This window comes from Talpa occidentalis, unplaced genomic scaffold (assembly GCF_014898055.3).
Source record: "Talpa occidentalis isolate TD23 unplaced genomic scaffold, MPIMG_talOcc4v2.1 talOcc4.12, whole genome shotgun sequence".
NCBI classification, from domain to species: Eukaryota; Metazoa; Chordata; class Mammalia; order Eulipotyphla; family Talpidae; genus Talpa; species Talpa occidentalis.
The window spans coordinates 71,351,438-71,375,544 of record NW_023601212.1 but is presented as its reverse complement, the minus strand read 5'-3'; the positions used below and the strand labels follow the sequence as shown (position 1 = coordinate 71,375,544).

General features: G+C 38.7%; 1 protein-coding gene across 1 annotated transcript; it reads right to left on the bottom strand.

Moving 5' to 3' along the window:
- Positions 1-22,468: 22,468 nt before the first annotated feature.
- Positions 22,469-23,446, bottom strand: LOC119240121 (olfactory receptor 6Y1). The gene has a single exon (XM_037504482.1). It carries the CDS (start codon positions 23,444-23,446, stop codon positions 22,469-22,471), a length of 978 nt encoding a protein of 325 aa, XP_037360379.1.
- Positions 23,447-24,107: the final 661 nt, after the last annotated feature.

The window sequence follows — 24,107 nt, the reverse complement described above, 5'->3', positions numbered from 1 at the left end:
GTTTTGGAAACCAATTTTATGTTAACACAGCCTGCATTCCTCCCCCATCAGCTCTACCATATGCGTGCTCTCTCTGTCCCTGTGTCTTTTAGACTAAAAGATTTATGTTTGATATCCACAGCCCTATCACTATGGAGGCCATTTTGATTAGTTTAGTTCAGTTGCATTGTTCTTTTTTTTTTTTTAATAGAGGCATGTTTTTATTTATTTATTTATTTGTTTGTTTATTTATTTATTTGTTTGTTTGTTTGTTTGTTTGTTTGTTTTGTTTGTTTATACATGCACTGGGTACAGTCAGAAGTGCGGGAGGGTGAGAGCATTCACCAGAGCCAGAACAGGGAGCAGAGTAGGCAGAAGGACCAAAGTACACTGCTGAGGGGAGCAGCGGGCGGCAGGAGAGGTCTGCGCGCCATGTGGGACCCTCGCCCGGCAGCTGGAGATTGAACTGGCACTGCAGAGGCTGCGGGCAGCTTCACAACCCAGCGCTCAACCGCTGCGCCACCGGGGAGGCCCGGCAGTCTCATATTTGTAATTTATTCCTTTATATCTTTTTATTTCCTTTTTTGCCAGAATACCCAGATTTCTCCATGTATCATGTATAATATTCATGTCTAACTGTCTCTCTTTCAATTCCATTCTGTCTCTTCTTCCAGGTGTGAATATTAAATAGTATTTGTAGAGTATGAAAAACTAGCATTGGCTGCATGGATTTCAATATATCTTTATGCTCAATGAAAAAGAATAATGTGGGTAAATACCAATGCTTGTCAAAGACGGTGTGAGAGTGATGGTGATATGGTCAGATGCTTTCTATTTTTGTTTTAGCTATGACACAAAATGAAATCATTTAATCAGTATGTATATATTCCCACACTTGATTTCTCCTCCATTGTAACTTGGGAATATAGAATATATGCTCTTCACCATCTCCTCTGTGTTATGAAAAGTGTTCACCCCTTTACAAAGCAGATCCTTGAGCAGAATGAAAGTTTGGTGGGTAAACTAGAACAGATTAATTTATGATGCTATAGGAATTCCCTCCACTGTAGCAGGTCCTAGGAAATTCTATAATAAGCAGATAATGGAAGCCTGTGGTGAAGAGGTGGTGGGAGTAGGAGCCTGTGGGAAAAGTGGATGTGGCTTTAGGAACTGGAATCAGAAAACCTTTGAGGTGCCTGAAAAGTCACCCATTGTTGCAGAGCCCAGAGAAATGCTATAATCCTGTTCTCAGTCCAGTCTCTCATACCTCACTACAAATGTCTTATAAGTCACTTTTGTGGCAATTATGGTCCATAATAATTATGCTATTTATAACTAATTTTAATGTTTATATTCTGTGCTCCATTGGTCAAGACTCTTTTGTCCCCATTTCAACATAAAAATGACTTTGATGGAATTTAGTGAGCAGGAGAAAGTAGTGTAGTGTTTCTCAGATGCAGAGAAATCTCTGAAGACCCTCTTATCCCTAAACCACTCATTTGATCTCTTCTTCTGGAGACAAACTATTTTTCCTGATTTCACAGTCAGACTTCAAGTCATCTCACATGATTTTTAACCTTAGAGTTTCAGTGTAGACACCTGTCCTTTTAAGATAATTTTTGTAATTTAAGGGGAGAGGAATGTTGCAAAACTCAATTCTTAAAAACCCAGAAGTTTATTATCTATTGTTCCCCGTTATCAATTAAATGCTGCTGGTGGAAATTGTAAAACAAATCACATTGTTATAGTAAGCTAGTAATCAACTACTTCGAATGTCGCCTCCAAACAAGTAAGTCATTTTTTACATTTTTTTCTAAAAAAAAGTATACTCTCTTCTCTGCAGAGGCTATTGCACACCTGTTCATTTTCACTGACAGCAATGAACTCTCCATAGCCATTTCCTTGTGCCTTCCAAACACAATGCTACCAGTTGGCATTGCATTGTACTTCAGAGGAATAAAAGTATCAGATAGAAAATCCTTCATTTGCTTGTTGTTGCATCTACAAATGTATTTGCACCACAACTATCTTTTTTTTCTCAACTGATCCAGAAGTAGTCCTCTTTAGCTTTCTCAAATATCATCTCCCTTCATATTGTCTGAATTTAATCTATTCTTAATTTATTAGTGTTCCTAGTGCCTCCATAAAATCCTCAGGGATTGAGGATCTGCTATTCTGTGAACACATAAAAAGGATGACTGTGTTGTGTCTAGATTTCTGCAGATAAGACACTTGCAGCCTGGCTATACCAAAGCACATGCATTACGTGGCTCTAAAGAAAAGCTGGAGCAACTCAAAGCAACTCATACAATTGATGCTAGAGAAATATATTTTTATTCTCTTTGATTTGTGAGATTGGTTTTGTTTTTTAGCTAAGAAGAAGCAGCTTTAGTATAGATACTAGAAAACAAAGGGGAAAGGAATCAAGTGACTAATATCAATTTAATAAATTAATAAAACTGAACTTCACATTCTATCATAATTTATTCTCATCAACTATTTACTGAGCACTTGTGTGTGACGGAAATGCAAAGGTGAAAGAAACACTGTTCCTGCTTTCAAAATACTAAATCTGCTAGTTCCTTCCCCACACTTCTCCCATAGCGAAGAGCATTGGTACTCTTTCATTAAGCAAAAGATGCTGAGTTACATTTATCTAGATTGTAAATGATGGCCCCTTTCTCTTTGCTCCATTTTCTACACATTTGCAAGTTAAAATTATATAAATTATTAAGTTAGTGAATATCGATTAGGTGAATAGCTTTCTCTCTCATCAAGGTGAAATCATAGAATTTGAACACAAAGCCTACCTAACACAAGACAAAACATTGAAAAAAATTTATGAAACTCCAGGCATTGGACAACAGACAGCATACGAAGTGGCCCCTGAAAAAACATATGGTATTGACATAAAAATAGACGCATGAGTCAGTGAAATAGAATTGAAAGCCCACATACATATCAATACTTAATTTTTTATAAAGGCTCTATGACCATACAATGGGAAAACAGTGTTTTTAACAAATGGTGCTGGGAAAATTGGACAGGCACACATAAAAGAATAAATTGCACTATGCACAAAAATAAATTTCAAGTGAATTATAGAGTTAGATATAAGACTTGCAAAAATAAAACATATAGAAAAAATATTAGCTATGTGTTCCATAATATCAATGAAAAGATGTTTTTTGGAGACTCAACCCCTATGGCAAGGGAAATAAAAGCAAAAATAAACCCCTGGGATTACGTCAAACTGAAAAGCTTTTTATACAGTGAAAGAAAATATAAGTAATTTAAGAACATGTATTACTGAATGGGAGAAATTAAATTTTATAACTGACAAAGGGTTAATTGCTCAGGCATATAAAAACACACAATCAGAAATAGAAAAAAAAACCCAATAAATAAATGGGCAGCAGACCTAAATAGACAATTCACCGAAAGGACTTTTTCTTTGTTTCCTTTTTTATTTAGGTAACATTTGTGTACACTGTATTTGTGTTTTGGAAGTACAAGATTTCTCCTTTCAGGTGCCATTACCACACCACACTCACCATTGAAAATATCCACAGTTCACCACTACAGTCCATTGTGCTCCCATCACACTTGTTTTCACCCCTCCCCGCCCCCCCCACCAAGGAAGCCTGTTTTATAATCAGCTTTCCTGGGGTTGTTGTTATTTTGACTTTATCTGATCCTCTGCTTGGTTTCCCTGTATTCCACATATAACTGACACCAACCAGTATTTGTCTTTCTCCTTCTGCTTATTTTGCTTAACATAATTCCCTCCAGCTCCGTTGATGTTGTTACGAACAGCAAGTCTATTTTTTTGATAGCTGAGGAGTATTCCAAGATGTATATATACCACATCTTCCTGATGCGCTCATTTACATTTGGGCACTTAGGTTGTTTGCACAGCTTGGCTATTGTGGTAGTGCAACATTGAACACCTTTCTCTTCAAATTAAGTGTTTTTGTATTCTTTGGCTAGATGTCGCTGAGTGGAATTGCTGGGTCAAATAGAAGATCCATTTCTAACCTTCTGAGAAACCTCCATATTATTATTATTATTTTTTTTTTCTGTGAAGTAGACTATTTTATTTGGAATCAAAATAATCATTCTCTACAACTTTTTATGAAAATAGGGGTAATTTGATATCAAAGATCTTTTTCCTCCCCAAAAGATCCATATTGTAAACAAAGAATGAAGCCCAGAACAGCTATATACAAATTCACAGAACTTATTGACAAAATCAGAATTTGAACCTAGCTGGCAGTACTGTGAAAGAGGACTCAGGAGGCCTGGTGGATACACTGGAGCTGTGAAAGGGGATATTTGGAGTTGGTTTTGCTGTAATCTAATTGCTTGCCTTATCTCCACTCATCCTTCTGTCTCATTGATTTTTCATGCTGTCTGTTCTTTCTCTTATGCGCATTATCTTTGTCTTTGATATCACTATTATTTTATAAAACATATAGGAAGTGAATAATCTTAATTAGAATGTATTTCATGTATCGGGTTCTTAAATCTTTAAAAGATTATTTTAAAAATTGTATTACTTGTCGAGGTAGCACTGTTTTACATTACTGTACATGAGCTAGTGGCATAGGCTCATACCCTTCATGTGTATGCTACTGTACCACACCCTCAGAAAAGCACCGTGATCCTCCACCACAGGTCACTGCCCCCCACCTTCGTGCCTCCTCACATCCTCCCACTCTGGTATCTTCAGTTCTACAGATTTCTAGGGTTTGTTTTGGTTTAGTTCTGTCTCTGTTGTGTTTATTTTTTATCCATCCACTCATCTGTGCTAGAAAACTGAATGTCATTTTTAATCTTCATTTCTTTTTTTTTTTTTTTAAATATTAAATTTTATTTTATCCCCCCATACAATTGCAAATGCCCCATTCTGACCCAATCTTTCCCCTCCCGCCCCCCACCCCCAAAAAGTGTCTCTGGTTCATAGTTTTTTGTTGATTTTGATTTTCACTTTCTTATATTCATTTCCTGGTCCCTTATTTAAGTTTTCTAGATTCCTGCTATGAGTGAGACCATCCGGTATTTTTTTTTTCTTTTGGCTTATTTCGCTGAGCATGATCCCTTCAGTGCCATCCATGTTGCTGCAAATTGCATGTGTTTATCTTTTTTGAATGCTGAGTAATATTCCATGGTATATATGTACCACATCTTCTTGATCCAGTCATCTATTTTTGGGCATTTGGGTTGTTTCCAAAGCTTAGCTATTGTAAACAGTGCTGCTATAAACATAGGAGTGCAGGTGCTCTTTGGAATTGATGTTTCTGTGTCCTTTGGGTAAATACCTAGGAGTGGAATTGCTGGATCATATGGAAGCTCTATGTTTAGTAGGTCCAGAAATCTCCACACAGCTCTCCATAGTGGTTGGACCAGTTTGCACTCCCACCAACAGTGCAGAAGAGTTCCTTTTCTCCTCCCACACCTCGCCAACATTTGTTGTTGCTAGTTTTTTTAATATGTGCCATTCTCACTGGTGTGAGATGGTATCTCATGGTAGTTTCGATTTGCATTTCCCTGATTACAAGTGATGTTGAACATTTTTCATATGTCTGTTGGCCATTTGCATTTCCTCTTCAGAGAAGTTTCTTTTTAGCTCTTCTGCCCATTTTTTGACTGGATTATTTCTTTGTTGTTGCTGAGTCTCATCATCAGCTCTTTGCAGATTTTTGTGATCAGTCCTTTATCATTAGTGTTGGGTGCAAAAATGTTCTCCCAGTTGGTGGGGTTTCTCTTTGTTTTTGTTATTGTCTCTTTTGCTGTGCAGAAGCTCTTTAATTTGATGTAGTCCAGCTGTTTATCTTTCTCTTCACTATCACTGCTTTGGGTGATGTGTCTGTAAAGATGTCTTTGATGTGCAAATCCCGTAGTGTTTCGCCTATATTTCCTTCTATGTATTTTATGGTTTCAGGTCTTATGTCTAGTTCTTTAATCCATTTTGAGTTGATTTTTGTGTATGGTGTGAGGTAGTGGTCAAGCTTCATTCTTTGCATGTAGCGACCCAGTTTTCCCAGCACCATTTATTGAACAAACTTTCTTTGCTCCAATGCATAGTCTTTGCTCCTTTGTCAAAGATTAGTTGACCATAAATCTGTGGGTTTATTTCTGGATTTTCTATTCGATTCCATTGGTCTGTATGTCTGTTCTTGTTCCAATACCATGCAGTTTTGATGATTATGGCTTTGTAGTATAGTTTGAAGTCTGGGAGTGTGATGCCTCCATTTCCTTCTTTTTTTTTCAGTAGAGCTTTGGCTATTCGGGGTTTTTGGTGATTCCATATGAATTTCATCAATAATTGTTCTATTTCTTTGAAGAATGCCATTGAGATTTTGATTGGAATAGCATTGAATCTGTATATTGCTTTTGGTAGGATGGCCATTTTAATAATGTTTATTCTTCCAATCCATGAGCAGGGGATATCTCTCCATTTCTTTGTGTCTTCTTCTATTTCTTTTAACAGTGTTTTATAGTTTTCTTTGTATAGGTCCTTTACCTCTTTTGTTAGATTTATTCCCAAATATTTGATTTTTTTTTGTTTCGATAATAAAAGGGGTGTTTTTTTGATTTCTTCTTCTTCAGATTTATTGTTTGTGTATAGGAAGGCTACTGACTTTTGCGTGTTGATTTTGTATCCTGCCACTTTACTGAATTGATTGATGAGTTGAATTAGTTTTTCTGTGGAGATTTTAGGTTCTCTATGTATATTATCATATCATCTGCAAATAGTGATAGTTTGACTTCTTCTTTTCCTATTTGGATTCCTTGGATGTCTTTCTCTTGTCTTATTGCTCTGGCTAGGACTTCCAGTATTATATTGAAAAGTAGTGGTGAGAGTGGACATCCTTGTCTTGTTCCAGATCTTAATGGAATTGCTTTCAGCTTTTCACCATTGAGAATGATACTGGCTGTTGGCTTGTCATAGATGGCCTTTATGATGTTGAGGTATGTTCCTTGTATCCCAAGAATTTCAAGGGCTTTTATCATGAATGGGTGTTGCACTTTGTCGAAAGCTTTCTCAGCATCTATTGATATTATCATATGGTTTTATATTTCTTTTTGTTGATGTGTTGGATAACGTTGATTGATTTTCGGATGTTAAACCATCCTTGTGCCCCTGGAATGAATCCAACTTGGTCGTGGTGAATTATCTTATGGATACATTGTTGGATTCTGATAGCTAAAATTTTATTGAGGATTTTTGCATCAGTGTTCATTAGGGAGATTGGCCTATAGTTTTCCTTTTTTGTGTTGTCCTTATTCGGTTTTGGTATTAGTGTAATATTGGCTTCATAGAACGTGTTTGGTATTGTCCCTTCCTTCTCAATTTTTTGGAAGAGTTTGTGAAGGATAGGCACTAATTCGTCTCTGAATGTTTGGTAGAATTCATTTGTAAATCCATGAGGTCCTGGGCTTTTGTTTTTGGGGAGGTTTTTAATTACCATTTCAATTTTGCTGCTTGTAATTGGTCTGTTTAGGTGTTCTATTTCTTCTTTATCTAGCTTTGGGTGATTGTAGAGTTGTAGGAATTTGTCCATCTCCTCTAGATTGTTAAACTTGTTTCCATATAACTGTTCATAGTAGTTACTGATTATTCTTTTGATTTCTGCTGTGTCCGTTGTGATTTCTCCTCTTTCATTTATGATTCTGTGTATTTGTGCTTTCTCCCTTTTTTCCTTTGTGAGCCTGGCTAGGGGTTTGTCTATTTTATTTATTTTTTCAAAGAACCAGCTCTTGGTTTCATTGATCTTTTGGATTGTTTTTTTAGTTTCAATTTCATTTATTTCTGCTTTGGTTTTTATTATTTCTTTTCTTCTACTGGTTCTGGGTTTTTTTTGTTGTTCTTTTTCTAGATCTTTGAGCTTCGAGATTAGGTTGTTTCTTTGAGTTCTTTCTTGTTTTTTGATGTGAGCTTCTATTGCTATATATTTTCCTCTTATTACTGCTTTTGCTGCATCCCATACATTTAGGATATTGGTGTCCTCCTTGTCATTCAATTCAAAGAATTTTTTAATTTCTTCTTTGATCTCCTCGTTAGTCCAGTGGTCTTCCAGTAGTGTGGCTTTTAATCTCCATGAGGTAGGATAGTTCCTTGCCTTCTTTTATGATTTATTTCTAGTTTGATGCCTTCGTGGTCAGAAAAGATGGTTGGTATGATTTCAATCTTGGTGTATCTGTTGATGTTTGTCTTGTGCCCCAGTATGTGATCGATCCTGGAGAATGATCCGTGTGCGCTTGAGAAAAATGTGTACTCCGTTTTTTTTGGGTTTAGTGTTCTATAGGTGTCTGTTAAGCCCAAATGCTCTAGGTCCTTATTTAGAGCTTTAGTTTCTTTACTTATTTTTTGTCTTGTTGATCTATCCATTGTTGATAGTGGTGTGTTGAAGTCTCCCACTACATATGTGTTTTCTCTGATGTCTGTTTTCAGAGAGGACAACAGTTGTCTGATATATTTTGGTGCTCTTTCGTTTGGTGAGTATATGTTAATGAGTGTTATTTCTTCTTGAATATTGTCCCCTTAATCATAATGTAGTGACCATTGGGGTCTCTTTTTATTTTTTTGAGTTTGAAGTCTGTTTTATCTGATATAAGTATAGCTGTTCCTGCTTTCTTTTTTGGCCCATTTGCTTGTAGGATTGTTTTCCATCCTTTGACTTTGAGCCTATTTTTATCTTTTGTAGCTAAATGTGTTTCCTGGAGACAGCAAAAGGTTGGGTTTTGTTTCTTAATCCAGGCTGCAACTCTGTGTCTTTTTATTGAAGAGTTTAGTCCATTTACATTTAGAGTTAATATTGATATGTTAGCATCTGTATTTGCCATTATGTTTGTCTTTCCTTTGATTTTATTTATTTATTCTTTTAATAACTTTTTTTTTTTTTGGTCTTCTTTCGTTGTTATTCGTCCCTCTGAGGTTCTGGCTTTAGGATTCCTTGTAGTATTTTTTGGAGTGGGGGTTTAGTCGCAATGAAATTCCGGAGTTTCTCTTTGTCTGGGAAGGTCCATATTCTTTCTTCATGGAGGAAAGAGAGCTTTGCGGGATAGAGTATTCTTGGTTGGCATCTGTTTTCTTGGAGTCTGTTGACTATGTCCCTCCACTCTCTCCTTGCCCGTAGTGTTTCTTCAGAGAAGTCTGATGTCAGCCTGATTGGTTTTCCTTTGAATTGGTTTCCTTTGAATGTTTCTTCCCTCTTGTCAGCTTCATTATTTTTTCCTTGTCCTGGATTCTTGGGAGCTTTACTATTATGTGTCTTGCTGTGTTTTTCCTTTCGTCGTGGAAGTTTGGTGTTCTTCTTGCTTCTTGTATATCAATTTTCAGCTCCTTCTTCTCATTTGGGAAGTTCTCTTCAATTATATCCATGAATATTTTCTCTGTTCCTACATCTCTCTCCTCTCCTTCTGGAATTCCTATAACTCTTATATTTCCTTTCCTCATGGAGTCAGATAGTTCCCGAAGTCTTTCTTCATTCTTTTTCCTTCGTACTTCTCTTTCCTTTTCTGTTTTGGTTCTTTTTATTTCTGTGTCTTCAAGATTACTTATTCGTTCTTCCATTTCATCTATTCTGCTTTCATTGCTTTTCCCAGAGTTCTTTAGTTCCTCCATTAATTCTTTGATCTCCTGCATTTCTCTTACTTCCCTCTTTAGGGACTCAATTTCCTTCTTCTGATCTATCACTTTTTTAATCATGGCAATTTTTAAATTCTCTTTCTGGAAGGCTCAGAAGTTCTTCCAAGTTGCTGTCGTTGCAATCTGGGGAGTGGTTTTCTTTTTGTGGTGTGCTTCTTTCCTGAGGAGTTGTTAGGTTGCGTGTGGTTCTTCTACTCCCTACTGTCTGTTTTCTAATTTGTCGTATGCGTTGGGACACTGTGTTGCTCGGACTGACTGACATCTTGGGTGAACTTCTCCGCTCCCCTCTGGCTCTTCCAGGAGCCATCTCTGTCTTCTGGGGGAGCTTTCTGCTGGTTTTAGGCAGTTTTTACTGAAGAAATGTCCCTGTTCAAATGGCGAAGCGGGATGCAGTCCCTGCGCCTCCGGTTTCAGGCACACTCTTCTGCGCCCCCGGTCTGCCCCGGACGTGGGTGCCTGCTCCCTCTGTGGGCTCAGACTGCTGGTCGGAAGGGGCCTGGCGTGGAATAACTTCCCGGCTGGCCACTGGGTCCTCCAGAAACCTTCTGCCCTTTTCAAGCAGTCTTAAGAAATGTCCTGTTTTATAGGGTGTTAGTGACTTTTTTTTTCCTGGTCGCTAGGTGGCGCCAGAGATCTCTCCTATTGGCCTTGGGGGGCTGTTTTTCGCCTCCCCCCACCCCGTGGGACAGAGAACAGAGCGGGAATGGTAGGGTACACCTCAACAGCTTTGGGGTGCTGTGTCTGCCTTGTGCCCCACCGTCGTGGAGAAACCACGCCCCGAATTTTCGTGCCCCGGGTCTCAGTTCAAAGCCCTCAGTTCCAGGACGCGGGCTGTAGCCCAGTTCAGTGGCGCGGGAATGGCGCCTTTTGCACAGCTCCCGTGCCTGGGCGCCTGGTTCCTGCTCACTCAGGGAGGGACCTTCACCTCAGTGAGGACCTCCGCGCGTCTCCCCGCAAGCCTAGGTCGTCTCCCTGCAAGCCTAGGTCGCAGGCGCGGGGACCTGGGCAGCCGCGATCCCGGTCTGCACTTGCTTTTCAAGCGCGCCGCTTTCCCGCGCCAGCTTACCGGCAGCCCGGGCTGTGTGTGCGTCTCCGGGGTCTTTGTTCTTCTCTAATGACGCCCGGAGCAGATCGTTCACCGCCGCGGCGGATCCTGCAGGGTTCGCCTCAGCTCCCGTTCACGGGGTGTGGTGGCTGCAATAGTTCCTTTCCACTCACAGTCCCGCTTGCTGCCTCGTTTCTTCTTGTTGGCCGTTTTGGTTTGTTGTTTCCCTCCTCTCTGCCGGTCGGAGAGTGCCGCTTCTGTGGGCGGGGGAGGGGAGCAGAACCTCCATATTATTTTCCATAGGGGCTGGACCAGCTGGCATTCCCACCAGCAGTGTAAGAGCATTCCCTTTTCTTCACATCCTGGCCAACACTTGCTATTTTTGATCTCTTTGACCATTCTCACAGGTCTGTAGTGATCTCACATTGTGGTTTTGATTTGAATTTCACTGACAATAAGTGATGATGAACATTTTAAAATTTGCCTTTTGGCCAGCTTTATGTCCTCTTCGGAGAAGTGTATATTTAGCTTTTCTGCCCATTTTTTTTTGATTGGGCTATTTGTTTTCTTTTTGTTGAGTTGTATATGTTTTTTTGTAGAGCTTGGCTATCAGCCTTTTGTCAGATGTATGCTGTGCAAATATTTCCCCCATTAGTGTCCTTTTGTTTTCGTGATGGTTACTTTCTCTCTGCAGAAAATTTTAAGCTTCATACAGTCCCATTGTGTATATTCTCTTTTGTTTTCCTTTGCTGTTGGAAGTGAATCCACAAAGACATCCCTGAAGCCTATGCTGAGGAGGGTTTGCCTATGTTTTTGTCTATGTATTTTACAGTTTCAGGTTTTACATCCAGGCATTTTATTCATTTTGAGTTGATTTTTGTGTGTTATGTGAGGGAGAGGTCTAGTTTATATAGAACTGCACACATGGGCCTCCCCTGGTGGCGCAGCGGCTGCCCACAGCCTCTGCAGTGCTGGTTCCTTCTCCAGCCTCTGGCGAGGGTCCCACAAAAAAAAAAAAAAAAAAGAACTGCACACATATTTGTACACACATATTTACATATTTATGGGAGAGTTTTTTTCTATTAAGCAAATATCTAGGAGTGGAATTGCTGGATCATCTAGTCAACCTATGTTTACAAGAGATTGCCAAACAATTCAGCAAAGTACTTTTGTCATTTACACTCTCAACAGTAATGTAAAGCGAGACCACTTGCTTGACATACTCCACAATGCTTGTCAGCCTTAATTTCATGCTTTTAGTAGACCATAATGGCATCCAGCTGTGGTAGAATCTAGATTTTTCTTGAAGACTGAAGATGTTGACTACTATTTTGTGTGTCTGTTGGCCATCTCTTGTTTTTATTTGGTGACTTCTCAAATATTTTATTGATTTCCAAATTGGAATCTGTATTTCTTATTTTGGGATTGCATCATTCCTCTTCTTAGTGAATTGTAGAGTTCTTTATATTTTCTAGACAGAATTTCTTTGTCACAGATATTTTATGCAAATATTTTCACTCTGTTGGGATGTGCTTTTAATGTTTTACAGTGTCTTGACAAAAGTTTGCTTTAGTTTTGGTAAAGTCTAATATATTGATTTTGATTTTTATAGTTCATGTGTTTGATGTCCTATTTAGTAAATTTTTGTAAAACATAAATCCACTAAAATTTTATTCAATGCTATGTTTAAAAGTTTTGCAATATAAGCAATTACAGATAAGATATTATCCATTTCCTGTTATTTTTTTTTTCTGGTGTGAGAAAGGGCAAGATTTTTTTCTATCCAAATGCACTATAGTTGAAAAGATTATCCTTTCACCATTGAATTGCCTTGACAGGCTTGTAGAAAATTAATTGACTAATTTGATCTGTTTGTCTACATTTACATGAATACCAAACTGTCTCCCCCCACCATGGCTTATATCCCTTTGACACGTCTTCCCTTCCCCTTCCTCTTAACCTTACTTAATTTTTTTAGTGATTGCTATTCTTGTAAGTATTTTACCGTGTCAAATTGTCTGCTATGTAAATGTCCAATGTTTGTCTTTGTCATTCTGATTTGCTTTACTGCACATAATTCCCTTGAACTCCTTCCATTTTGATGTAAATGGCAACATTTTGTCTTTCCTGACATAGTGAATAATATTTCATGATGAGGACATAGCACATCTTTTTGCACTATCTTATGGTGAATGGGCAGTTAGCTTGTTTCTATGTCTTAGCTATTGCAAATAGTGCTGCAATTAGCATTGCAGAGCACATAGGTTTTTTAGTTGATGGTTTCACATTCTTTCAACAGATATTCAGGCATGGGATTGCTGGATCATATGGTATTTCCAACTACACTTTTTTTTTTTTTTAAGATTTATTTATTTATTTATACAAGCACTGAGTACAGTCAGAAGCACAGGAGGGTGAGAGAATTCACCAGAGCCAGAGCGGGGAACAGAACAGGCAGACTGACGAAATACACTGCTGAGGGGAGCAGCAGGCATGGCAGGAGAGGTCTGTCGCGCCATGTGGGACCCTCGCCGGCAATGGGGATCTAACTGGTGCTGCAGAAGCTGCAGGCAGCTTCTCAGTCCAGTGCTCAACTGCTGCGCCACCAGGGGAGGCCCTCCAACTACACTTTTTTAAGGTAAATCCAGATTGGTATCCCAAATGGTTGCACTGGTTTATTTCCACTAACATTGTAATAGATTTCCTCTTTCTCTGCATTCTCTCCAGTGCTTGTTTTTTTTTTTTTTTTTTAAATTCTTGTGGGTGTGCGATGACTTCTCATTGCATTTTCAAGTTGCATTTCAATGATGAACAGTTTTTCATGGATGTGTTGGTCTTCTGGATGGCCTTTTTTTGGTGAGCAAACTGTCTTCTACTATGTATCAGTAAATCTCCTAGATTGTCCAACTTACATGTCTCAATAAATGTCTGGGGATGCTGGTAGCTGAGCGAGCAGTCAGTAACCTACCTGAGTTCCTAGTGGTCTGCTCATGGAGTATGCTTTGCGGATTATTCTAGCATTAGAGAGCTTGACTTTTAACCTCATTTCAAACACAGGTTAGGAAAAAGATGGTACACAAACGTAGAACAGATTTTTCTACAACCCCACCTCATCTGTCTTGGGTCAGATTATCAAAGAATTACAGGAAAGAACTACTCAAATTCTCTGAGATGTTACTCACAAGATTTAATCCTTAATTGGCTCTTTGCTGCTGTTTCCTTCTGTCTTCAAATTTTTTCTTTGCTGCCAGATAAAAAAAAAATTCTTTTCCCCACCCTCTCTTTGGTGTAGAAACTGAATTTTCAATGTTCATTTGAACTTAGACTAAGAGGGAGAACATTTTTGGGGGGTAACGCTTGAGCAGGCTGTGTTTGTCCTAATGAAGCCCAAGGAAACTCTGCATTGTAAGTTTTCTACGTTCACCTCTCTTCTTAATTTGCAATAAATTTCAGCTTCTAGTGAGCTACTAAGCAATACAGGACTAATTGCCAATTAATTCTTAATGACAGTGTTTTTCCTGTTCCTTTTTTTTTCCAATTGGACCTGTGAGATTCAAGGTCCATCTTGTTTTCTGCTTTCTCTTTACTCATTGAGAGAAGGATTGGAACTGTGCCAAAAAAGGGACTGTGATAATGGTTCCCTGGAGTTTCGGAAAGAACAAATGTAAGCCAGCATGAAATAAAAGAAATGTTCTTCAAAGATGCTTTGGGGGGAACTTCTCAGAATTCTCTGCGAGGTGGTAGTCATATGCAATTTGGCCACTAAGATGTCAGTTGTATAAAGGGATAGGATAGAACTGTTTCAGATTAGAAATTGTAGAATATCAATTTGTGTGTCTGACTTGATTAGAAATTTCTGGGTTTCACTGGATTCTAGTAGCTATGTACTAAGGAACACAGGAAAACAGGCCCATTTGAGTTAGTTTATGTGGGAAACTGAACGAAAATAGTGTTTAGAACTGTGAGTAGAAAATGCTAATCATTAATGAGAATTTTAGAGATGATCTAATTATCCCATGAGCTTTATTATATGTAGCTAGCTGGTGATGGTGGAAAAAGAACACTGAGGAGAGCTTAGTGGTAGCTTGAAAATAGGTGGGTACTTTAAGGTCTGGGGAGAGATAAAAATAAAATATGACCTCACCCACTGAGATGTGACTTCATGAAGGGATGACTTCAAACAAATGCCATAAATATGCATTTTTTGTTTTTGCAAATATGTAGAGGCCATGGAATGCTATTTGTGAAAGATTGATTACTTTAAGGAGTCTTCCTTGGATAAGACTCCTTGAAAAAGAAAGGGCTGACTCCTGTAATTTCCTACCAAGAATGTGTTTTTAATATTTACTTCCATTTTGAAAATCACATGACACTCTTCTCTGATGACAAAGGTATATTCGAAAGTCTAATGAGCAATAAGAAGTAGAAGAAGTGAGTGTCTCGCTGAGAGGTCTTTCTTTGTAGGTCTGCCTTTGTGTTTAGACCTCACTTACCTAACATTTTGTAGATATATAATTTACTGCATAAGCCACAGAGGTAAATACATTGCATTTCCCAGGAAGACCCTGGCTGTGTTTCTTTTCTTAGCTATCAGCTCATGTCTAATTCCCACTTTAAAAACTGAACACTGGAACGAATGCACCAAACAGCAGTTTTCAGATATTGGATCCAAGACAGCATAAAAACAATTTTTTTTTGAAAAATAGAAAGAAAACATTTCTCTATTTTGTGACTTGAAGTAGTTTCTAAAGTGCATAACAGACACTAAGAGGACTCTAACTTGAGTTCTTAAAAGAAATCTGCAAGGCAAGATGGGAGCTAAGGGAACAAAAGAGAAAAAAAAAGTGTCTGACTGACTTTCGTGGTCAAACTTGTATTATTTTAACAGCTGTGTCTTGGTATATAATCCAGTTGAAGCTAAATAATTTCATGGAAATATTAGACGTCATTCTGTGACCATGAAACAAAACAAGCTAAAATATTTTAATGAAATTATAAATGAGATTGTTTCCTTTCTCTTCTGGTTCATTATTTGCATATGGGAATGCAGCAGAGATTTGTATATTCACTGTAATGATTTATGCCTAGTGTTGAATACTTGTCATTTTAGTATATGGCGCTTCCTTTTCTTCTTCCCCTTTAATATTTTGCTGTTGTCTCATGTTATTATTGTTTATGTTTGCAGCTCTTTGATACTATTTATCACCTTGCTCAAGGTCTTGTGTATCTTTTTTTTTCATGTAGAAGAACTTCCAACATTTTTTGCAGCAAAGGTCTGATGGTAGTAAATTGATTTTTTTTTTTGTCTTGGAAAGTGTTTATTTCTCCATAATATTTGAAGGATAATTTTGCAGGTAAATATTTAAGTTTTTATTTTTTTATACCTGTGTAGTTTCTGCTGTGATGTTTGACAAAAGGTGGAGCTTTTGTATGCTACATGATATTTTTTTATCCCATCAACATTTAATATTTTTTCTTTATTGATATCTTTGAAAAGTTTAAAAAGATGCATCTTCATGTAGGTCATCTTGCATTTAAAAATCTAGAACTTCTGTCTGCTCCCTGGACATCTTTGATTACTTCATTTCCTAGGTTTGGGAAGTCCTCAGGTACTTTTTTGAACAGTGTCTCTGCTCCTTTCTCTCTCTCTTTCTCCTGGAATATCCATTAGTCCCATGTTTCCTCTTCTAACCGAGTCTAATAGTTCATGTAGAAATTCTTCATTTTGCTTAAATCTTATTTATCTCTCCATTTCTACATAAACTATTAGTACACTTTTATCTTCTAGTCCACTTGTTCTCCTGTAAGATTCAATCTAATGACTGTGGTTTCCATGATTGTTTTCAGTTCTTTTATTGTATCCCTCATCCAGCATCTTTTACTTTTTTATTTATTAAATTTATTTATTTTATTAAATTGTTGCTAATTTTTGGACAGCAGTTGATTTCTCCCCTCAGGGGTAGTCCTGGGAGTTCTCCTACCACCACAGCGCCCATGATCCATCACCGTAGTCCCTCGTGCTCTTCTCTCCCCCTTTTCCACACTTTTCCCTGCTCCTCCCCTGCTGTATGCCACACGTCTCTGGTCAGCTTGCAAATTTTGTCTTATTTACTTACTTCAAAATAACTTCAATTTCTTTGATGAAGAATGTCTTCTGCTCCTGGATATCTTTTTGGATAGTCTGATCCTATCTTTGTTTGTGGTTGAGCATCTCAAACTTCATTGCATTTCTTTATGATTGCTCTTTTGAACTCTCGTCTGTCAGCCCAGCAGACTTTCTGTCATAATGCTTGGACTTAGAGCCTTTCTTCTTTCAGTATCTCCAGCTAATGTTCCCTGGGTTGACCCTTCTTTCACGTGGGTTACTTTCTCACTTCCCCATCCCCGCCAGTAGGTGGCGCTGTGGCTCTGGTTTGGGAGCCTCCTTGTTTATCAAGGATGTGTAAGGGAAGAGAGTGGCAAAGTGGTCTCAGAAGCTTGCTCACACCGTCCATCCTGGGGGTGGGGGACGGCATGCGAAGGAGAGGAAATCCACGCTGACATTTCTCAGCCTTGAGACCCAGCTCCACTCTGGAGCTTGCACCTCAGGTTCCCCTTTTGGAATTATGGATACCTGTGGTTCAAAGTGAATTTCTCTCCAGCTTCAGAAAAACTCACTCCCCCAGGGTGGAGGGATGGGGCTCAGCCTCTGCTCACACTCTGACCCATACTCGTGGACTGACACTGTCTCAGGACTGCGTCAGCAAGCAGCACAATATTTAACACTCACTGTGGGTTTTACCCGTGTTCGTCTGGGTGCAACAAGCCTATGCCCTCCCCCATTTTGCTGTTGTGCCAGGCATGGCTGCTGCTGTGGCTAAAGATCCCCTCCACTCTCCTGAGTGAAAAAGCACCAAAGGGAAAAATAGATGGGTCGGTCCAACAATGCCGGCAATGCTGTGAGACCCACGAGTGGGTGACCGCTGTTTACTGCTTGTATGTGAGCCAGAGACTTGCCTTTCGCCAGCTATCCCACCTGGTCATCCCTCTGCCTCCAAAGACTGGAAATTCTAAATGTGATAACTCTGGAATTCGTATACTCCAGTCTCCACCCTTTGTTTTTGCTATTTTTGTTGTTTATTTTCCAGTAGCTTTCCTGCACCAATTCTGTAAAGTCTTTATTTTTGGTGTGGTCACTGAATTCTCTGCTTTATGGGCCTCATGATTAACCTATTTGTATGTCTGAATTGTCTTGAACCAATAAATCTCCCAGCCTGTGGCAAAGAACTCCCAGAGGATGCGTGATGTTCCTTCCACACACAGGAGGCAGCACACCACTCTGTCTTAGATCTACTCTTGCTTAAGCAGAGCTCTGACAGAATCTCGCTCTTGCCAGAAGCCAGAGTCTGTCTCCCCAAATCTGTCCTGGGCACACACATAACTTGGCACATGTTTTCAGATTCCTGTTCTCCCAGTGAATATCCCATTCTGAATATTTCACTTTTAAGTTTTTGGGTTCTCTTTTGTTTGCTTCGGTTGTTATTGCAAATTCAGGCATCACTGATATTAAATGGTTGCTACTGATATTTTGTTTTCAACAGTTGCTGCAGAGAACACTCTTCATATGAGCAGGCTCTGGGCCAGGCTTAATACAGGCATGCCCAGAAAGTAGGGGCAGCAGGGTACTGTGTACAGGAAAACAGTGACAATTTTCTGGGGGCTGACTTTTGTGGAACTCTCAACATCCTGTCACATCCACGACTGACCCGATGCTGGTATTCTAGCTTTCTTGATTGTGAGGCTGTGGGTGTTCAAGACTATTGAAAAACTGGAGAATAGAGTTGGGAGTAAGATGCTTAAAATTCTATAATGCTCATTGTTTGTACAAAGTTTTGGTCACCTTTTCCCCCCAACTAATGCTCCTGGGATCTTTGTAGGCTTTGGTTGACTTATAGAATTCCAAGCGAGGTGAGTGTGATTGTGATTTTCTAGAGTTTACATTGCTTTAATAGAAGAATTATTTTTTGGAGGTACTTACTCCATCATTCCAGTAGTAGTGGCTTAGATCACTAGCACTATTCAAACACATAATTGTTGTTATTTCTTTTACTCAATTCAGAAAGGTGAATGGGAGAATCCAGAAGATTATACTAGAGATTACTGTCTGAATGATTGTCACCAGGATGCTCTTCATAGAGTCAAATCTTCAACTCCTGTTACTGGAGTAGAGGGAGGTGGTAGAGACCCCCCCAGAAAGCCAGGAGACTCTGGAAGATAATGATTTTAAACGAGGTTATAAAGTTTATGAGGCACTTTCCATTCATATCATTTTACTTTCCTGTGTGTCCTTTTTCTCTTGGAAATTTGACTGGGTCATTAATGTGATATTAACACATTAATGTGATATTAACACATTAATGTGTTAATGTGATATTAACATTGGATGCTGTCTGGATTCCTTGAAGTCTATGGCAAGCATGATTGTGATTTCCTGGTGATCAGGAACCATGCATCCAAATATGTTTTTTGTTGTTCTTTTTAATCCTAGTAGAGTGGCTGGCCTACTACAAGTGCACAGCAAAGTTTAGTTACTGAGTGGGTTACTGTGTACCAGCCCCTTAATGTCCTCAGGCACAGGATATGCTGCAAACCTGGCCATCCATAATAAGAGTTTCGGATCTTTCACTAGAAACTAACTATATTATATTATTAATTATTATCTAAATGCTCTTCTCAACCATTAAGTGCATATGCCAAGAAATCTTACTTTAGAAAGTGATTGGAAAATATATACGTATATGAAAAACACTGTAAAAGTTATTGTGAAACATGGCAGGGAAAGTTATCTAACTTCTCTGGTTTACATGAAGTAGGATAACCCCTTGACACTTCTGCCCCCTCATCTCATGTGGGAAAAGGGTCCTACACATATCATCCCCATTATCCTGGTCTTTCTGGGGCCCAAGTCATAGGAAGTCAAACACTAAGGGGAGACTTGAAAGTGTTTGATGATGTTGGTTGAGTGGGTTCAGAAGTCTGTCTCACTTGGGACTTCAGTTACAGACTGGTAATGTTTCTGCACTCCTGTGTCACTTCCTCCAGGGAAGTGGGTGCCTGCAGTTTAAGTCCCCTTAAACTTTATCCCCTAACCAGGGATAAAGATTTCGTTTGATCTACATTTGTGATTTTTGTCGTATTTCTCTACTTGTGTAAGGATTTTGTCAAGTAGAAGAGTAATGCTATTTGACACAAAAAATCCACAAGGCAGTATCAATAATGAATAGTGTTATAATCCACTGCGTCTTTATTATTAATGTAATTTAAGTAATAGAAGTGTATATAAGGAAAACAATACCCAGACTTTTTTGATGTAGGTAATATTTTATGAAATATAGTAACTATAAAACTAATATATGGTCATAACTTTCAGAAAACAAAAATGTATAAAATAAGTCATAACCTTGGAGTAAATAATTTTTTTAAAAGATTTATTTACTTATGCATACAAGAACTGTGGTGTAAGTCAGAGGTGTGGGGGGGGTGAGAGGATTCACCAGAGACAGAGTGGGGAGCAGAACATGCAGATCTACTGAAATACACTGCTGAGGGTAGCAGCGGGCGAGTCAGGAGAGGTCTGCTGTGCCATGTGAGTCAGCTCCCTGGCCGGGGATCGAACTCATGCTGCAATGGCTGGTGATAGCTTGATAGTGCTGTCTGTAACCCCTGTGCCACCAGGGAGGCCAGAGTAAATAATTTTAAACCATCATTTAAAATCTCTTCAAGGTTTTCTATACTTATATGCATATTTATCTATCAACCTACGAACAACCATATCTTTTTAGTAAATTCAAGATCATCATATAATTTTATATTCTACTATTTATTTTAATGTTATAATTACTATCACTTCTTCCTTGAAAACATGACTTTTAATATCTACCTGATATTCTGCCTCAAATGGAGTCACATTTTACCAACATATTCCTCTGGTGTGGGCTAATTAGGCTATGTTTACTATTTTATTAAAAATGCCGAATTATTATTTGTGTTTATACAAAGTCCGTGAATTATGTCCCAAATACAGACTCCTAGATTCGACATTACAGGGCAAAGACGCTAAATATTTTCAAATTCATTTACAGATTTTGAAATAACTTACATAATCCCAAGCAGTATAATAAAATTTTGTCTATTTTGTATCATTGCTATTGATAATAAATAATATCTTTCATATAAAGAACATGTTTTAAAAGTTTGGGCACCTCAATGGTATTGAAATTTTAAATTTTAGCATTAATTTTGAAAATATGATTGAGACTTATTGGCTAACATATTAGTTTCCTGGGACTTCCATATTAAAGCATTAATACCTGGGTGACTTAAAATAACAGAAATATACTGTTTCAAAGTTCTGGATGCTAGAAGTCTAAAATCAAGAGCCATGCTCTCTCTGACAGCTCCTTTTTTGCCTTTTCTAATTTCTGGAGTTTCCCAGTAATTCTTGGCATCCCTTGGCTTCAATCCAAAGTAGATGCATTCTTCCAATAACACAGCTGACTTCTCTCTTGCCTATGTTCATATTATCCTATGTCTTTGGTCACTTAGCAAAATTTCTCTTTTTCCTGATGACACCAGTCATATTGGAATAGGGACCATCGTGATATTTTTGACCTCCTTTTTACCCTGATAGTTTCTGTAAAAACCCTATTTCCAAAAAGGGTCACCTTCTGAGTTACTGGGGATTAGGACTTCAACATACCTTTTGTTGGGGGAGGACACAACTCAACCCATAACAGCTACTTTATTTTTTATTGTGTTTATATTTTTAACCTATTTTTCTATTAAAAGAATTTTAAAACTTTACAAACACAATTCAAAGATATGTGGGTTTTGTTCCAGATCACCATAATAAAGCAAATATTGCAATGAGTCACACAATTTTTTTGATTTCCCACTGCTTATGAAAGTTATGTTTATATGAAATTTGCAATAGCATTATGTCAAAAAATGCACATACCTTAAAATCAAACATGACACACAGATGTAAAATGAGCACATGGTGTTGGATAAATGGCACCAATATATTTGCTCAATGCAGGGTTGCCACAAACCTTCAATTTGCAAAAAATGCATTAGCTGTGAACCACAATAAAGTGAAATACAATAAAATGAAATATACCTGTAATTAAAAATAATTTTCATATTTAAGGATATCATTATTATTATATAACAGTAAATATTTTCTAGCTTGTTGTAAATTCAATCCATTGTTTTTAAAAAAAACCCTTATAAATGTTTATTAATTCTTTTACTTTTCCAGGATAAGTAGAGTGTTCAAAAATCCTTTACCTAACATGAGGTCAGAGTTTTATCCTTTAGATTAAAAACTCTTTATCTTGTCTGGAATTATTTTGATAAGTTTTATGAAGAGAGTATCTTTCTCCTTTTCTCCTTCCTTTTTTCTTCCTTCCTTCTTTATTTCAAATAGTTTTTGTAAAATATTTCAAAATTGTCTATTGACTTAGCAGTAGAGGTTATTTCCTGGGAACATGGATAAGGTTCTCTAGCCATGTTTGTCATGACAGTTTGTACATGCACAAATGTACATACACACAGAGACATACATGCATTCACACACATACTCAACACATACTTCCAATCACACATACACTCACACACATACTTACACACACTCACATCAGAGAACTGTGTTAAAGTCCTGGAGGGTGATATAACCAAAGATAAGAGTGTGGGAGGAAGTGTGTAATAACCATCTCCTGGGCTCAAGCCTGAGTGAGTCTGTAATTTTTTTAATTACTCAAAGCTACATCTTCCCTGGGTCCACTTCCTTTGCAAAGAATGGTCTTCTTGAGCGCTGCCTTTACTTCCCGGTTCCTCAGGCAGTAAATGATGGGGTTGAGCAGTGGGACAATAACAGTGTAGAGAACAGACACCACCTTGTTGGAGTTGTAGGCGTACATAAGCTTGGGGCGGGCATAGGTGAAAAGGGTGGTAGAGTAGAAGAGAGTCACAACTGTCAGATGAGAGGCACAAGTGGAGAAGGCCTTTTTGCGCCCCTGAGCAGAAGGGATCTTAAGGATAGTGGTGAGAATCGTGATATAAGATGCCACCACCACACAAAGAGGAACAGCAATGACCATGAGGGCCAAGAAGAAGTCAACCAGCTCGGCCTGTGAGGAGTCCTCACAGGAGACATTGAGGAGCGGAGAGATGTCGCAGAAGTAGTGGTTGATATGGGGCGTGCCACAGTAGCGGAGTCTAGCAATAAAGACCATCTTAATCATGGCTGTCAGGAGGCCACAGACCCAGCAGCCCCCTGCCAGTACACCACAAAGCTTGTTGGTCATGATGACCGGGTAGCGTAGTGGATTACAAATGGCTACGTAGCGGTCAAAGGCCATGACAGCGAGCAGGATGTACTCAGTGCAGACAAAGGTCACAAAGAAGTAAAGCTGAGTCATACAGCCATTGAAGGAAATGCTCTTGTCGCGGCTGAGGAAGTCTGTCAGCATCTTGGGGCTGATGACTGTGACATACCACATCTCCAGGAAAGAGAGGTGACTCAGGAAGAAGTACATGGGCTTATGCAGCTGTCCATCACTGCGGATGGCCAGGATGATGAGAAAATTCTCGAGCAGTGTCAGCAGGTAGCTTGTCAGGAAAACAGAGAAGAGGAGCAGCTGGATAGCTGGCCGTGACGGAAATCCCAGAAGAATGAAATGAGTCGTTGCTGTATAGTTATCCCCCTTCAGAACCTTGGAGATCATGACTGGCTGCGAACACAGAAAGGTCAGTTCCTCCCCTGCCCAGAACATTACCTGTGGTTTTGACCTTGGTGGAGCCCACCACCAGCACACCTGCCACATGGAGGCTCCCTGCCTTTCAATTGTTATTTCCTCTTAAATGGTGATTGGAACCAAAACTGATGACCAAGAATGGACTTTTTATTTTGGAACTAATATCTTATGTTTTCAAATTAAGCCAAGAAGGGTATCTCATCCAAGGGCACAGGGAAGTGAAGCCAGAATTCCCCCGACTCCCAGTTCTGTGCTTTCCCAATACTGTTGAGCAGGGAGTGGCCTTCAGACCACCCTTCACTGCAGGCAAGTACCCTGACCTACCACAGAGGGCAGGTGGCTCAGTTGCACATTCTCCAGGTACAATTTGTGTGACTCTGGATAAGTCATATGGCCCCACTTATCTGTAAATCAGAGAGAATCCTTCTGGTTTTTTTTTTTTTAATCTATTTAACAAGTTTCTAAAAACTTGGATGAATGACTATGGGCATACATATTCATAGCAAATTTGAAATGAATATTTACCAGCTTCTCAAAGAACAAAATTGAATGGATTACTTAAATGGTAATATATTTTTTAATCTATTATATAGAATGCTTGATTAGGACTTTGAAAAAAGCACTATAAATT